At 36.0% G+C, this 16,392-nt stretch overlaps 1 protein-coding gene across 9 annotated transcripts in view; it reads left to right on the forward strand.

Annotated features, from left to right (window-relative positions):
• ZFPM2 (zinc finger protein, FOG family member 2) overlaps positions 1-16,392 on the forward strand; it is a 499,131-nt gene that overhangs the window by 270,570 nt on the left and 212,169 nt on the right. For 3 of the 9 annotated variants that reach the window (XM_031691239.2, XM_031691241.2, XM_072949598.1), the window contains one exon: positions 13,158-13,276. The exons of the other annotated variants lie outside the window; for them this stretch is intronic. In XM_031691239.2, the coding sequence (XP_031547099.1) occupies positions 13,158-13,276 (119 nt within the window). The remainder of the gene's footprint in view (positions 1-13,157; positions 13,277-16,392) is intronic. 9 annotated transcript variants of the gene reach the window in all.

Below are 16,392 nucleotides of genomic sequence, written 5' to 3' on the forward strand. Positions count from 1 at the left end.
TTACAGACTTTATCCTGGTAAGTTTATAATTGGGAATATTTAAGGAAGGAAATGAAAAAAATCTAATGATGGACAGTAAGATAGGATAAATATTTTCCTTTGTTTTAAATATGGTTGTTCAAGGTTGTTTGTTTATTTTTCCACGAATGTATAAGGATATTCCTTATTTTCTCTTGCCTGGAATTCTATAATGTCAGGATAATGTCATTGGAGCAGTTAATCCTGGTTACCTAGAAATCAAACTCAGCTTTGATGTTAACCTTCACAGCTACATACCTTAGTCTGGCTTAGCCATGAAGTCAAAAAGAAACACCAGTGTGGAGTTACCATGGGCTGAAGCTCTCCACTGCTGCTGAGAGCTGCTCTGTCACCTTTTGGATTCAGGACGGCCTTTCATGCTTCCCATTTTTCTTCATCTGGAATGAAAATGGTTCTGGGTGGAAGCTAGTTTAAGTAATTATGATTATCAAGCAAGTCTATGACCCATTTTCCTTGTCAACTATAAAATACTAAGATAAAATTTATAACATTTATTGAACACTGTGAGCCAGACATTGTGTTAAGTCCTTCAACTTTTTATTCTCTTGTTCACAACAAAGTTAGGAGGAACAATTAGGAAATTAAATTGGTGCCCATGGGAAGTAGCAGCAAGTCAGTGGGTACACCAAGAATACAAGCTGATGCTCAAGGTAGTCAGTAAAATTGTTTCTCATATGATCTGAATTATTGGTCCCAAGAGTGTATATAATCCCCATTCTTAACTATTTATGAAATTGTTGCAAGAGACTGTCAAATCTAATTTAGTAATGTCCCATTGGTCATCTCCTTATTGTCTATATATGCAGCTATTTCCTAATATTCTTATAAAAGTTATCTTGGTATCCTACTTTTTTTAGTCAGATTCATCGTATTAGAAAATTCAGAATTGTGGAACACTCATGCATTTGGTGGGGGAGAAAATACTATAGATTATTATTACAGATTGAAAGTCAAGTGCTTCAGCCTATATTCTTAGCAATGGAAAATCATTATTTTAACTCTGGCTAACACTTGTGCATAATTATTTCTGTAGTTCAGTGTCATATTTTAACTCTATTCCAGATAACTAATATTTAAGATGAACAATATAAAGAAACCAGAATGGATCTACAGAATACCATTTGTTATTTATGGTTTTAATTAAGTTAGTGAAGTTAGAGAGAAAATCAGACATAACTTATGCATTTGATAGCTTAGTGTGAGTTACATTTACATTTATATCTGTCTTTTAAAGAAAGCCTTTTTGAAGATGTTTATATGGACATGTGTGTACACATGTGACAGATACACATTATTCCAAACATACTTTCTAGTATCTAATATTTATTTACAAGAGCTCTTAGTATTTGTAGACAACATCTATTCATTTATGTGGTAGAGTTTTACAAATATCCTTTAAATTCAATACCTTTTTGACTATGTGAGTATTCTGATATACATACATAGTCATCAAATAATAATATTGATATTAACAATCTAAAATTTTTTAAATAAAAAGAAGAGCAGTTGACTTCTTGCATCAAATGTGTAGTTTAGATAATTGTGGTCACTTCTGGGTGCCTGATTCTCGTATCAGGAATCACACTGTTAGCTCTGAATGTGCTCATCTGTTAGAGAATACAGATCTTCCTCGACTTACGATGGGGTTACATCCCTATAAACCCATCAAAAGTTGAAAATACAGTAAGTCAACGTAAAAGTGCACTTAAAACCCAACGTTACAGCTTAGCCACTCCTACCTTAAACATGCTCAGAACACTTACATTAGCCCACAGTTGGACGAAATCATCTAACCCCAAAACTACTGTATAAAGAAGTGTTGAATGTCTCATGAACTTTATTGAATATGCTCCTGAAAGTGAACTGGTTGTATGAGTACAGAATGGTTGTCAGTGTATTGGTTGTTCACCTTTGTGATTTCCTTGCTGACTGGGAACTGAGGCTCCCTGCTCCTGCCCAGCACCACAGAGTGTCGCACCATACACCACTAGCCTGGGAAAAGTTCGAAATTAAAAATTTAAAGTATGATTTCTACTGAATGTGTTTTGCTATTACATCATCTTAAAGTGAAAAATCATAAATCGATCCATTGTAAATTGGTGACCATCTGTAAATTACTTCACGTAGTCTGTCACAGGAGCAAGTGATGAAAAGGGTCCCTTCTCTTTGTAGATGCGGTAAACTGAGATAGATACGTACATTTATGGAGGAGACACCCTTAGAGATGAGCTCATCTCTCTGAGTTTTAGTGCTTGAGGAGATAACTTCTGGTATTGTTATTTCCTTTTCAGGAGTTTATGTGAAATTATTAAAAATGAGTTCAGTAAAATTTTCTAGAATTGAAAAGATTTTATAGGAAAAAGCTAGCACTATTTAGGATGAAGTCACTTCACAAGATCTTTTCCAACAATTTTTAGAAATATCATTTTGTCTAAAATGAACATATTTGCAATATTGAACAACAGAAAAATTTACCTTCAGTTATGATTTCTATAGTCTGAAAACTATTCCTCACAACAAGTTCCAGTCATTTATTTCTTCCATTTGGCAGGAATTTTAACTCAAGGCAATGTTCCCTAGTTTATTGAGCCTCTGTCTTGCTAACAGTTTTATTTGTAACATAATGAGTGTGTTTAAATGCTCATGTTGTTGTTGTATTGTATTCATTTCTGATCTATTCAAGAAGGAAAAAGATCACTTATACTGTCCTTTGACAGCTTTCTCTCCTCTGATATGCCATCCCTGATCTCTCAGTTGTCCTAAGAGACTTTTCTTCTTTCTGGTTAAATTTTATCTCCTTCCTTTACCCAAAACTTCGTACGCTGGGTGATAATTACCTCACTACACTCAGAATAAGTCACATAAGGAAAAGATCCATGAAAGATTCATGTTTATGTCTCCAGGATCCAGCATCATGCCTGAAATGTGTTCAACAAATAATTTTGAATAGGTCGATACTTCTTTAAATAAAGTTCAGCTAAGTGTGGTTTTATGACTAAAAATAGTCCTGGGGATAGTTCTGCCTGTGGAAGTTTAATACCTGGTGAGCTATCGTAGGTCTGTTGGGCCATGCTCCAAAGGTGCATACGTAAAACTTCCTATTAGAGGTCATGCCACAGAAATGATGTTTTCAGAGGCAGTTGCTTCTATGTGCAGGAAAGGATCAAACCTTAGTTCTGACTTTATGGAATCCCTGAGTTTATGGAAACTACACTCGTAAGTCATCATACCAGCCAGCCTGCCTGCCTGCCTTCTTTCCTCCTTCCCTCCCTTCCTTTCCTTTTTTCCTTCTTTAAGAGCTGGCATTTCTGTATCCCATATTCATTTTGGAAAGGGAAAAAGTCCAAGGGAAAAGGAGAGAGGAATTGAAGAGAAGAATAACATCTAGAAAGAGTATACATATTATGTATATAACATAGACCTACTTAACCCACTGAGTTTGTTAAATGTGTGATGCAGAAATATTTTACAAGTTGGAGACTGCGAAGGCACCAGATTTTCTAGTTTGCAGTCACTACGTACAATTTCACATCAGAAAGTTTTCTTCAGAGAAAATGTTATCAACCAGATGAAAAGATAGGAATTTCTTCTGGAAAGTTTGAAATGCCTTTTACACTTTATATTCTTAGGAAGAAAAGCTTATGTTACTTCTTACGCTGCTAATGACATGATATATTTCATCAGGCTTTCAATTTTTAATTTGAGTTTATTTAATAACTAAATATCTGCTCTGAAGAATGATCATCAAGGGTGATTGTGAGGGGATGGGGGGCACACCACTGTTTTAAACCCATGTATCTTTTCCATTATTTTTTTAAATTATTTAAGTATAGTCATAGTGTATCGATTTCTGGTGTACAGCACAATGTCCCAGTCATACATACACATACATATATTCTTTTTCATATTCTTTTTCATTAAGGGTTACTACCAGATACTGAATATAGTTCCCTGTGATATACAGAAGAAATTTATTTTTTATCTCTTTATATGTATATTATATATACATATATATTTGCAAATCTCGAACTCCCAATTTACCACTTCCCCCCTCCTTTCCCCCCGGTAACCATTAAGATTGTTTACTATGTCTGTGAGTCTGTTTCTGTAAAACCGTGTATCTTTGATTTCTTCTCTCTGAAATTTTTGGGACAGAAATGTAGAAGTTTATTGTGAACTCTGATAATCAAACAGTAATTTTGCCACTCTTTCCCCCGTAACGCTTTCCCAGTGTTTTGTTTGTTTTATCTTTTCCACTGCCTTGCCTCCGTCAGAACTCGCGCTGTGGCCTGGTCCTCCAGGCACTCACATTCTGCTTTCCAAATTGACTGGCACCTAATCTTATAAATGAATCCACTCTAATGGCTGCTGATATGATACTGGGACTTGAGGTCACTCCTTCCACCTAGTTAAGTTGTTAAAATTTTTTGAAAGAGACAGTCTGATAAAGTGAAATGAACATGAGAGGGTCAGACAACTAGAGTTGGAGTCCTAGTAAATAAGTTACTTTAGCTTTGAGTTCCAGCCCAATGAATATGATGGTAAAATAGTAAAAATAAATAAATAAGAAATAATAATGCCTACTTTGTCTACTAGCTTCTTATTAAAGGGTGAGTTATAAAGTGAAAAAGTGTTAATGAATGCACAAAAAAGGATTGATTTAAATACCTTCTAGAAACAATCATTTAGCCCAGAACAGTGAACACACACATACACGTTTATATTTTTTGCAACCCTACTGGATAAAAACGTTGTGGAGTATCTAGAAAGTTCCATGTACAGAGATAATAAATACATACAAATCACTGTTATAAGAAAGAAAATGATGAAAAATATTAGTGCTAAAATCAGATACTGTGGGAGTTCAAAGGGAGAGATCACCTCTGAGTTGCTGGCAAGGAGAGGCATATGAATCAGAGAAATGTTCATTAAGAGATGACAGGTAGACTTCAAAAGATGGTAGGGTTTAAACTTACACTAATTATGGGTATTTCGAGTAACATACCACAGAGCTAAGGCCTTCAAAACGGAGAAAGATTGACTATCTGCTGCCCCCCCCAAAAAACAGTGTCAAGGAGGCTGCTTTTGAAAAAAATTACTCCTGTCAGTTATGTGTAACTTAGGAGTATGGACAACTGTAAACATTTACAGGCGTTAACGAAAAACGCCAGAACTACCAGAAAATGACTGCAGCTTGCTTGACCTTTAGGAGTTTCATTTTTGGAAGTGTTTTCTGAAACTAATAATACTTTCAACAATATGAGTTCAAACTTCAGAAATATTTTAGAAATAAAATATTATAGCCTACATATTAAACCTTTCTGTAGACTAAAGGCATTTTTGAATTAAATAAATATATGCACGCATGATATTTATTGAAGAAGCCATACAGTACGATAATTAAGTGGCTGATATAGTTAATCTTTAATATTTAGTGCTGCACAAGACTTATTCTCCCCAATTTGGGGACCCCCATTAGGGTTTCATAAAATACCTCAATCCTATATGTGATGTACTGGTAGTAGTATGAGGGCATGAACTAAATATCCTAGGATCTGTGTTCATTGGTATCATTAAATTTTTAGTCTCTTTATGGTTCTGTTTTCCACTTACTTTGAAAAACTCTTTTAAAAAATGGCATTTGTTTGCTGGATAAAAATTATAAAATCTGTAATGAAATGTCACTTTTAGACCAGTCTTTTGCAGTCTTCTTCTGTTGTTGGCTGAGAGCACTTCACAGTGCACTGTTCCTTCCCTGGGTTAGATTAAAAGGTTTCAAACTAATGCTGTAGTTCTCCCCGGGTTATTTGTTCATCAGTCAAATCATTCTGCCATCCTTTGTTTCTCTTATACTGTGACCGAAAAAGTGACTTCTCCACTCCCAAATGGAGTTTCGTGGAGATCTTTCCTTCCAGGCAAAACTCATCCTAATCACAATAGGCGCTTAAGAATGTCGACCTGTTAAATCTTGTCTGTAGGTTTTCTTTCATCTCCATCTGTACCATCTCACAATGTTAAAAGCATGCCTATATCTGGGTTAATAGGTGTCAAACTAAAGAAATACCTTGTAAGCCGGTGGTCTTTAAAAATCAGCAGTGGCTTGTGAGAAGTTCCATTGTGTGCCAAGTATCTTCTTCTAAATTAATAAACGTAATTCGGAGAAAGCATGCAATTTTAACAGACAAAAGTAAATGCTGCCTAAAATTTAGAACGTACATATCAGTGAGAGCCCATGGATGTTAAATGTTAAGTGTTCTTTAAAAGCTATTCCTTGCTTTTTTTTTTTCCATCGAACAGGATCTTAGGTTTGATTTTTTACCCACAGTTTTTCCTTGAGAGTCTTTCCTCCTGGAGAACACACGCCTTCTCTGACCGGTGATCTGCAGGCCCTGACCCTTCTGTGGACCTCCTGCTGACGGAGACTTTTGGCTGTTGCTCCTCCCATGCTGTTTCCCGTGTCTGCTAGCCCAGACCTCTCACATCCATGGCTAGTCCTCCCCAACTGGACCTCCCCAAGCTCTCCCTCCCTCCGTGCCTCCAGATTTAAATCAGGAAGTGGTATTGGGTCAGTCTGTGACAAGAAGTGGTGTCTGGAAGGTCAGGGAGGGTTTCTGGCAGCAGAGAAGCACACTGTGCCAGGTTTCTTGAGCAAAAGACTGTCCACTGCCCCCTCCTCCTTCCAGCAGCTGAATAGCATCCAGAAACTGCAGCTCCTCCTTCCAATGACTTTTCCAAACATTTGCAAGAGCCAGTCACACTCCACGTGAATATTTTCAGACACCTGGAATGAGCTGAGGTTTTGTTCATATAAATAGACTGTAGAACAAAGGGCAAAATATGGCAATTTCACTCTCCCAATCTTGAACATGGTCTCTGTATATAAAATTAATTTTGTGTGTGAATATGCAGGTGGAGGTTTTTTAGTTATTTCAGATCATGGTTTTGTTTTTTAAAACATCTTGAAATTTTTACTTTATTACCAACTAGAATACTGCCCAGAACCATATTTTACCTCTTTTTTTCTCTGTCTTTAAAGATGATAAGTTATAGGTTTCAGTGGGTCTTAGGATAGGAGAAATATTCAGACATGTAATAGCCTCAGAATTAATCCTTGAGGCCAGCCAGTTTAATAAATACAAGTTTCCTGAGTTTGTAAATACTTGCCAGTATTTGGTAGCATATGCATGTAAATTTGCTTCTTAATGCTGTGCATGTTGATTTCAGTGACTTTTTAGAAACTATAGCCGAACAGTCTATTTTGTATTCTTGAGAAATGCAGTGAATTAACTTGCTCTAGGTTTTAGACAATTCCAGTGTCTTGTTTTAGAGTTTTTAGGTACTGAATGCATCACATGAAAAGGGAATGTTTCTGTTTTGCCACCACCATTATGTTATCTTTTCCAGTGCAATTACAAGCTAATTCAGGGCTCTTTGTGTTAGACTAATAGCTTCTGATTCGCTGCCGTCACCCAGTACCTCTTCACGCACTTTTAATACCATCTGCAGTGCCCCCAGCCCTTACCTCGGGTGAGCCTTTTTCTCTAAGTAGAGACTCATCTTCAGCAGATCATTAATGGAACATCAAAAAGATCCCATCTGTTAGAATTACATATGGCTAAGATCAGAATTATCAAATATCTCATTTTTTTCTTTATTCTTTCTTTCTTTTTTTCCTTTCTTATCCATGCAATAAATGTAGTTGTCAGCAGGATAAGTTCATGCGCCGGATAAGGTCACAATTTCATTTAGTGACAACTTCCAACAGTAAGAACTTACAAGGTTCGATTTATTAAAGAGTCAGAAGGGATAAGATCACTGCATGGCCGGCCTGATTTATCAGGGTTTGACTGGAGTGCTTGAATAGGGAATGTCGTATTTCAAGTTTATGTTCCAAACTGTAGTTTAGTGTGTGTTATGACTGTATGACTCAAAAATTGAGAAGGGAAATTAGAGAAGGTATCCCTATATGGCGATTTGTAGCTACTAACCAAGAACTGTCATTTCCTGGGCCAAACCGTGCTTTGAGATGGATCAACATCACATAATATAAATGGCACTATTTGTCTTAAAATGCAGATGAAACATGCTGTTATTAATGCTGAAGGAAACACACAGAGTGGCGAGACTGCAGTTTGGCCGTGAAGATAATCAGCAGTAAAATGATCATCTAACCCTCTTATGCATCTGGCAGGCAGCTGTCAAATGGTTAAACCATAAAACAGCAAGAGCTCTGCCATACTTCAGCCACCTTGGCTGACTTTGAAAATGTTTTGAGATTTTTAGAATCTTTGAGCGCTTTTTGAACTCAGCATGACTTCAGGGCTGTCCATGTTTGATACCATGATGTATAATGTTTTCCAACCATGAAGAAAATATAAATATGGGTTCTGACGCTGTAGCCTTCTGCTGTAGTAAGGCCTGATAAACATTTTGAGCTAATTCATGTGGTCTGCTTTAAAATTTGGTTATATATTTAAAACCAAGTTCAAACCAATCCAAAGTTTATTTTCAGCAAAATGAAATGTGATCGTCTGTCATCTCATTTACTTGCAACCATGTCCTTCTATGAAATTGGAGCCTGGAGTTAAGGGATGTTCTGTAAATACCATATACATTTATGCCATCAACTTAATAGTGAATTTCAGTTGAAGCGTGTTCGCTGGTAATTATGCTAAAAAGCCCACGTCTCCTCTGTTCCCCTTTGGTATGTTATGATTTTCATGTACTTTGCTCTCTAAAGAGGCATCCAAAGGGCTCTATTAAAAAGAAGCAAAACAATGGCTTGATGGCATCTTCAATAAAAAAGATTTGAGGCTATCTCTCTTGATTTTTAAGTATTGCTTTCCACCAGTAAGTTTCTTTTATTTGGGGAAAAAAAGTGGGTTGGTATCTTAAAAGCTGCAGTGTGTTTGGTAGTGATTTCTGACTTAGGGCTTTTTTTTTTTTTTAAGTGAAGCTATCATAAGTCTTTGAGTAATCACAGACTTTTAAAAGTATGCATTATCAAGAAGATAAGAGAAACAGCCCTCAGCACTAACAATATTATCTTTTACCAAAATTGATTAGTCCATCCTATGTGTCTCAAATATTTTGTGTGAACTTACCCAGCATGTTAAAAATAAGGCTTCTTTTTGAAGAATAGCTACAAAAATATGAACTGGACAGAGAAGAAAAATCTTTATTTTTCATCCTGCTCCATATTTCATAGATGAGGTAATGTATGTGAATATAGTAAAATGTTGAACAAATGAAACATATGATTGTTGAAATACAAAGAGAAGACACACATTAAGACAATCTTTCTTTGTCTTTCAAAATCAACTTTGTACTACAGTGAAGTCTGTGAACTTCGACGAAAATCCTTATCCAGTCAACAATGTTCACTTTGTATTTCACAATTACCGTATGTCACAAAGTATATTAATTACCATAGGATAAACAGAAATAAAAATATACCTGTAGTTCAAGATGAAAACACTCCTGTTGAGATGAAGAGTTATCCAGGGGAAACCACTAGGGAATAATTCAGTGCAAAACTGTGTGGACTGTAAATGTTATGAGAGAATTAGGGAGCTCAGTTTGTCCTGGAGTCCAAAGCTGTATGATGAAAGAAAATAGTTTTGAGTTTGATCTTGCAACATTAATAGGGTTTATCAAGGCAGCCAGGAGGATGGTGTGTCTGCCAGGTAGCAGGAACAATTCTCAGAAAGGTGTGGGAGTTAAACTGGAAATGAGGAGGAAGATGTAGTGAGGAAGAGTTTCCTGACTGGAGGGAAGAAGAATATATTCTGAAGAGCAGAACACAAAGTCAGGCAGACACTGTGGAGCAAGGCTGTGGTGGTATCAGGATTCAAGCATCGATGTTCAAGTTGGGATGGTCTAAAGGAAGCTAGTGGAGGGACTTGCACAAATGAAGGACATGATGAAAGTGGAGTTTTAATGAGTTTATCCTGGCAGGGATTTAGAGCCCAAATTTGAGCTGTAGAGTTTAGTGAGGTTGGCTGGTCTTCTACATCTGAGTTGATTAAAAAAACAGAAATGTTGATAAGAAAGACAGATCCAGGAGATATTTAAAGGAAAAGTCAAGGTATAGAGAGTATTTTGAATAGAGGTATTAAAGAAGGAATGTGACCACCGACACCGAATGGTTAGATGCAATGATGGAAGTAGGTGGACATGCTCTTGAAATGCTTATTTTTGGTGAAGTAGCAAATGTTTATTAGGTACTTTGCATTTATTACCTGAGTTAACCCTCACAGCAACCATATGAGGAAGATATTGCAATTCCTATTTAGTTTGAAAAAACTGAAGTTCACAGGGTTAAGGGGCTTTCTCAGGACCACATGACTTGTTCCATTTACTCTTCTCCAGTTCGATTTTGAACTCATTTCCATCTGTTTGGCTGCCCATTCTAAACACTCCTTTTTACTCCAGAAGCCCATGGTCTCCATCTCGTCAAAGGAATTTTTCCAGTCCTTGTCTCACTTTCATAAATTTCCAGGTTACTTGATTGATCCCTCCTCCTTTAAATTCCCAGTCAATCTATTGGATGCTGTGGTACCAAATCCAGCTTTTTTTTTTAAATTCTATTTTCTTGCACTTCTCTTTGATATTCTGTGCCTGCTCCTCCATTGCTATGCCTTTTGAAGGTCCTTAGAACTTAACTCTAGTTTTTATTTTATCATGATTTACACTGTCTCCTAGATCAACAATTTATGGCTTTTATTACCATAGGCAAACTGGTTTTAATCAGTGATTAAATGCCAAAATCTATCACTCTAGTTAAGACCTTGCTCCTAAGCCCCCAGGCTCACCTCAAATCACCTCTTGCCTTCCTTGCAAAGCCACTTTGACCTCAATATTTCCAGGCGAGAACTCCTCATCTTATCCTTAAATCTTCTTTTTTGTGTGTATCCCCTGTCTCAATAGGTACATGACCATTGGCCCATTTTGTTGGATGTTCCCTTCCCTAACTCCTAAAATCTAAATAATCACTAAGTTCTATGGCTTCCACTTCCTAAGCCTTATGCATCACCTTTCCTAAAATTTATCCATGGTCTAGGCTTGTTTTGGTTGTTACTTTATACCTGGGGGTAACCCACTGTCTGGTATTTAGTAGTTACCCAATAAATATTAGTAGAATAAATGAGTGAATAAACTAATGAATGGATGCAGAAAAGAATGAGCAAACAAATCAAATGAGAATGGAGCTTTGATTTTTGATTTTGAAATCTCTGATCTTTTCTAGTCAAACATTTCTTTTATGATAAGCTGGTTCTAGGACCTGGGTCTTTCAATCCCACCTCTCAGTGTTCTTTCTACCTCTCATAATGTGTCATGTCTGGGGAAAGAAAATCATGGTGTCATGGACATCTTACCAACTAGCAAATTAGCACAGACTCCCCTTTAACAAGGACAAACTAAAGACTCAGAAAAGATACAACTTATTCCTGGCCATTCATTCAATAAAAGGGCTAAAAGTTAATCTTAATTTTAGTGCAATAATATTTCCTCTATTACATGACATTAATCTTAAAAATTTTTTTAAATATTATGCCTTTCAGCAACATATATGTTACATGAAATGTATAATTTCCACTTATCCGCTCACACAATATCTTATTTTTCTTGCTATCATTAAATTTTGTAGCCTTGTACTATATAAATGCTAATAATTTGCAATGTGCTAGCAGTTTTCTATAACACTGTTGTGAATGAATGAATATTTTTATTTAACTGTTTTAGCAACAGAAGGGGTTTCCCCAAACCTCAAAATTATATCTAACATCTTGATAAGCAAGAAAGAAGACAGATTTGCCTGTTTGTCTAATAAAGTTGAAAAGATTAACTTGAGAGCTTGAGCAGTTACTGGACTTTCTGTTATGGCTGTCTGTAAAAGCTCATAAAACTATTTTTGGCCTTCTTAAAATTTTAATGCATAGTCAAAGACACCTCAAAACTTTGGAGATACTTGGGTATCACTTTATGATCTGCCCTAAGTTTGTAGTTCTTAATCCATTAAAAGACAGACCTGCTTGTAAATCCACAGGTATAGATAAGAAGTCACTGTTTGACTGAGTCTGAACTCTTTTCAAATGAAAAATGTCAGTGGCAGAAAAGAGAGGATGAATTACTTTTTTGTAAGGGGTTTTCAAAGATTCTCATGATTCCTCAAGTATCACTTGAAAAGTAACATGACTTTTTTTTAGTGTGTAAAAACAAGCAAATTATTTGGGCATCATTTTTTATGTAGAAAAGAATATTCTTAACTAGTGTTTACCTGAGGGATTGAAATGTATTTTATCTTTAAATGATAAATTGTAAAGAAGTTGTTTAAAATGTAAGTATGGTTGAAAAACACTAAGAACTATCAGGTAGAAATTAAACAGTTCATTTTTTCAAATAGAAATTATCCCAAAGATTTAAATAACTGTATTATCACATATGAAAATGTATGTGTATGTTAAGGGACATTTTTAATAAAAAATTTATTCAAAAATGTAGTTGATTTACAATGTTAGTTTCAGGTGTACAGCAAAGTGATTCATACACGCATATATATTTTTTCTTTTCAGATTCTTTTCCATTATATGTTATTATAAGAAATTGAATATAGTGCCCTGTGCTATATAGTAATTCCTTGTTGTTTACCTATTTTGTAAATAGTTCCTTTTTGACATCATAATAGATGTTTGGCTAATAAGATATCTATCTTTAATTGTAATTTTTTAGTTACATTGGTGATCAAATTAAGAATTTTAACTCTAAGTCATTGTCCTAATGTTTCTTGCCTATTTGTTTTGGCATTGGATCAATACTTTTTGAGGATGTGTTATCGTTTCTGGTTCTTAAGGACCTACTAAACAGAACTGTCTTCAGTAGATGTCATGTATGAAAAGGTGCAAGAAAGAAGTTGGACTAATTATGAATACAAGTATAAGCACAAGTTTTATCATCTCAGGATAACAAGATCGGTTATTTTTCAGACGAACATAACTAATTCTCTTTATATGAATCCTGAGAATGTTGTGTGTGTAAGCAGACACACGAGAAGAGGCAGCTGTTGGTAATGCGCAAGTGAACGTACTGTAAACATCGCTTGTGTTCATTGTCTGCAGGAGAGCTGGAGGTGTTTCAGAAAGACGGGGAACGGAAAATTCAGAGTCGGCAGCAACTTCCAGTGGGAACCACCTGGGGGCCGTTTGCGGGGAAGATGGACCTGAATAATAATTCCTTGGTATGTGAACGTTCTGAGATGGTTGACTCTTAATACTTTGTCATAGCTCAGAAATTATCTCTGCTTGCTTCCCAGAGAAATCACTAAAAATAAGTTTGTTTTTTTCTTTTTCATGGACCACAAAACCAGGATATTTTCCAAGTGGTTTGTCTCTGATAGTAATATACACAGAATTTAGAAGGAAACAGGTTAATCACACTAAATGGTTGTTTAGTAAGGTGATTTATAAGGTTGTTTCTTTATCTGCTTAGCCAGACTAATATTGCTCATATTTAATAATATATACAAATGCTCTTATTTTTAAGATGATGAAAATTAATTGTCATACATTACAGGTTTACATGACGAACAAGGAATAAACAACCTTGTTATTCCTTGGTAACATTATTAGTACCTTGAAGAATGAGAATGAATGATGAGCATTGTCATTTTTGTTGCTAACTTTTTTGTAAAAATTCTGGGATCATAAAGTCTGCCTCTAGGTCAGATTGTCTGGACAACTGGTTGATTAGATGTTTTGAAAAGTAATGGAACGATGGAATGTTTGGTTACATTTAAACTTTATTTCTAAACTGAATGTTAGTTTCTTTCCTAGTGCAGCTGTAACAAATTACCACAAACTTTGTGGCTTAAAACAACACAAATTCATCATCTTACAGCCTAAAATGAATCTCTCTGGGCTGAAATCAAAGTGTCTGCAGGGCTGAGTTTTTTTTTTCCTGGAGCTTCTAGGGGAGAATCCGTTTTCTTTGGCTTTTCCGGCTTCTCGAGGCTGTTCACAAACTTTGGCTCTTTTCCATCTTGATTCTGTCTCTGACTCTGTCTCGCTTTTCCACGTTCGGGAACCCTTGTGATTACATTGGGTCCCCCTGGGTGATCTAGGCTGCTCTTCCTATTTTAAGGTCAGCTTATTAGCAACTTTAATTCTGTCTCCTTTCTTAATTCCTTTTTGCATGTAAGGTAACATTTACAAATTCCAGGAATTATTAGGACCTCTCCTATTATAAGTGATAATACAGGTGATAAAAACCTGGGGATAGAAATGTTTTATAGTCTTTAGGAGATCCAGAAATTATGTATATGAAACAGAAGTCCTTCTCTCTAGATGTCATTTATGTCTGAAGAGTTTCATGCCTGCTAAATGACTCTGTCTACACTGTGCGGACATAAAACCTCCCAGAGGGTTTTTGACATATGTACTCAACTCAGCAGTGTCACTTTCTGTTTTCCATTTATTACATGAAAGAAATTTCTTCTTGGAGTTATTACATGAGAGAAACTGGTATATGTAGCTCTCTGCTTATTCAGGTGCCACGTGGGTGAGACAGAGCTTACTGATTTAAGGAGAAGTAATGATTGGAATAAGAAGAAACATTTGTGTCATCGAACTTTCAAACAACATGAGATTCTGGAGTGTGCTTTTTATATCCTAAGTCCACATGTTTATCCATAAAGGGCTGAAGTAGGAGATTTCACGTTGATATCAAACAGGTTGATAGACCAGGATAAACACTTAATAATCTGGGCAGTTTAATTTGCGGTGGTCCCGTGCACCTACTTCAAAAAGGGTCTGAGATGGGATTCCACAAATGTGGCAGGCCTTGGTTGGTTGAGTTGTATTAGTGGACAGTCCTATTGATCCTTTGATAGGGCAGTATTAGCTATACTGATTTCTCCAGTATCAGCCATACGGATTTCTCAAGCAAATGCAAGAGGAAAACTGGCTAACCAGCCACGGTTGAATTAAATGCTCTTTTTTTTTTTAACATTTTTTTATTGACTTATAATCATTTTACAATGTTGTGTCAAATTCCAGTGTTCAGCACAATTTTTCAGTCATTCATGGACATATACACACTCATTGTCACATTTTTTTCTCTGTGAGTTATCATAACATTTTGTGTATGTTTCCCTGTGCTATACAGTGTAATCTTGTTTATCTATTCTACAATTTTGAAATTCCCAGTCTATCCCTTCCCACCCTCCACCCCCCGGTAACCACAAGTCTGTATTCTCTGTCTGTGAGTCTATTTCTGTCCTGTATTTATGCTTTGTTTTTGTTTGTTTGTTTGTTTTTGTTTTTTAGATTCCACATATGAGCAATCTCATATGGTATTTTTCTTTCTCTTTCTGGCTTACTTCACTAAGAATGACATTCTCCAGGAGCATCCATGTTGCTGCAAATGGCATTATGTTGTCGGTTTTTATGGCTGAGTAGTATTCCATTGTATAAATATACCACCTCTTCTTTATCCAGTCACCTGTTGATAGACATTTAGGCTGTTTCCATGTTTTGGCTATTGTAAGTAGTGCTGCTATGAACATTGGGGTGCAGGTGTCATCCTGAAGTAGATTTCCTTCTGGATACAAGCCCAGGAGTGGAATTCCTGGGTCATATGGTAAATCTATTCCTAGTCTTTTGAGGAATCTCCACACTGTTTTCCATAGTGGCTGCACCAAACTGCATTCCCACCAGCAGTGTAGGAGGGTTCCCCTTTCTCCACAGCCTCTCCAGCATTTGTCATTTGTGGATTTTTGAATGACGGCCATTCTGACTGGTGTGAGGTGATACCTCATTGTAGTTTTGATTTGCATTTCTCTGATAATTAGTGATATTGAGCATTTTTTCATGTGCTTTTTGATCATTTGTATGTCTTCCTTGGAGAATTGCTTGTTTAGGTCTTCTGCCCATTTTTGGATTGGGTTGTTTATTTTTTTCTTATTGAGTCGTATGAGCTGCTTATATATTCTGGAGATCAAGCCTTTGTCGGTTTCACTTGCAAAAATTTTCTCCCATTCCGTAGGTTTTCTTCTTGTTTTACTTGTGGTTTCCTTTGCTGTGCAGAAGCTTGTAAGTTTCATTAGGTCCCATTTGTTTATTCTTGCTTTTATTTCTTCTAGGAGAAAATTTTTGAAATGTATGTCAGATAATGTTTTGCCTATGTTTTCCTCTAGGAGGTTTATTGTGTCTTGTCTTATGTTTAAGTCTTTAATCCATTTTGAGTTGATTTTTGTATATGGTGTAAGGGAGTGTTCTAGCTTCATTGTTTTACATGCTGCTGTCCAGTTTTCCCAACACCATTTGCTGAAGAGACTGTCTTTATTCCATTGTGTAT

This window comes from Vicugna pacos, chromosome 25 (assembly GCF_048564905.1).
Source record: "Vicugna pacos chromosome 25, VicPac4, whole genome shotgun sequence".
NCBI classification, from domain to species: domain Eukaryota; kingdom Metazoa; phylum Chordata; class Mammalia; order Artiodactyla; family Camelidae; genus Vicugna; species Vicugna pacos.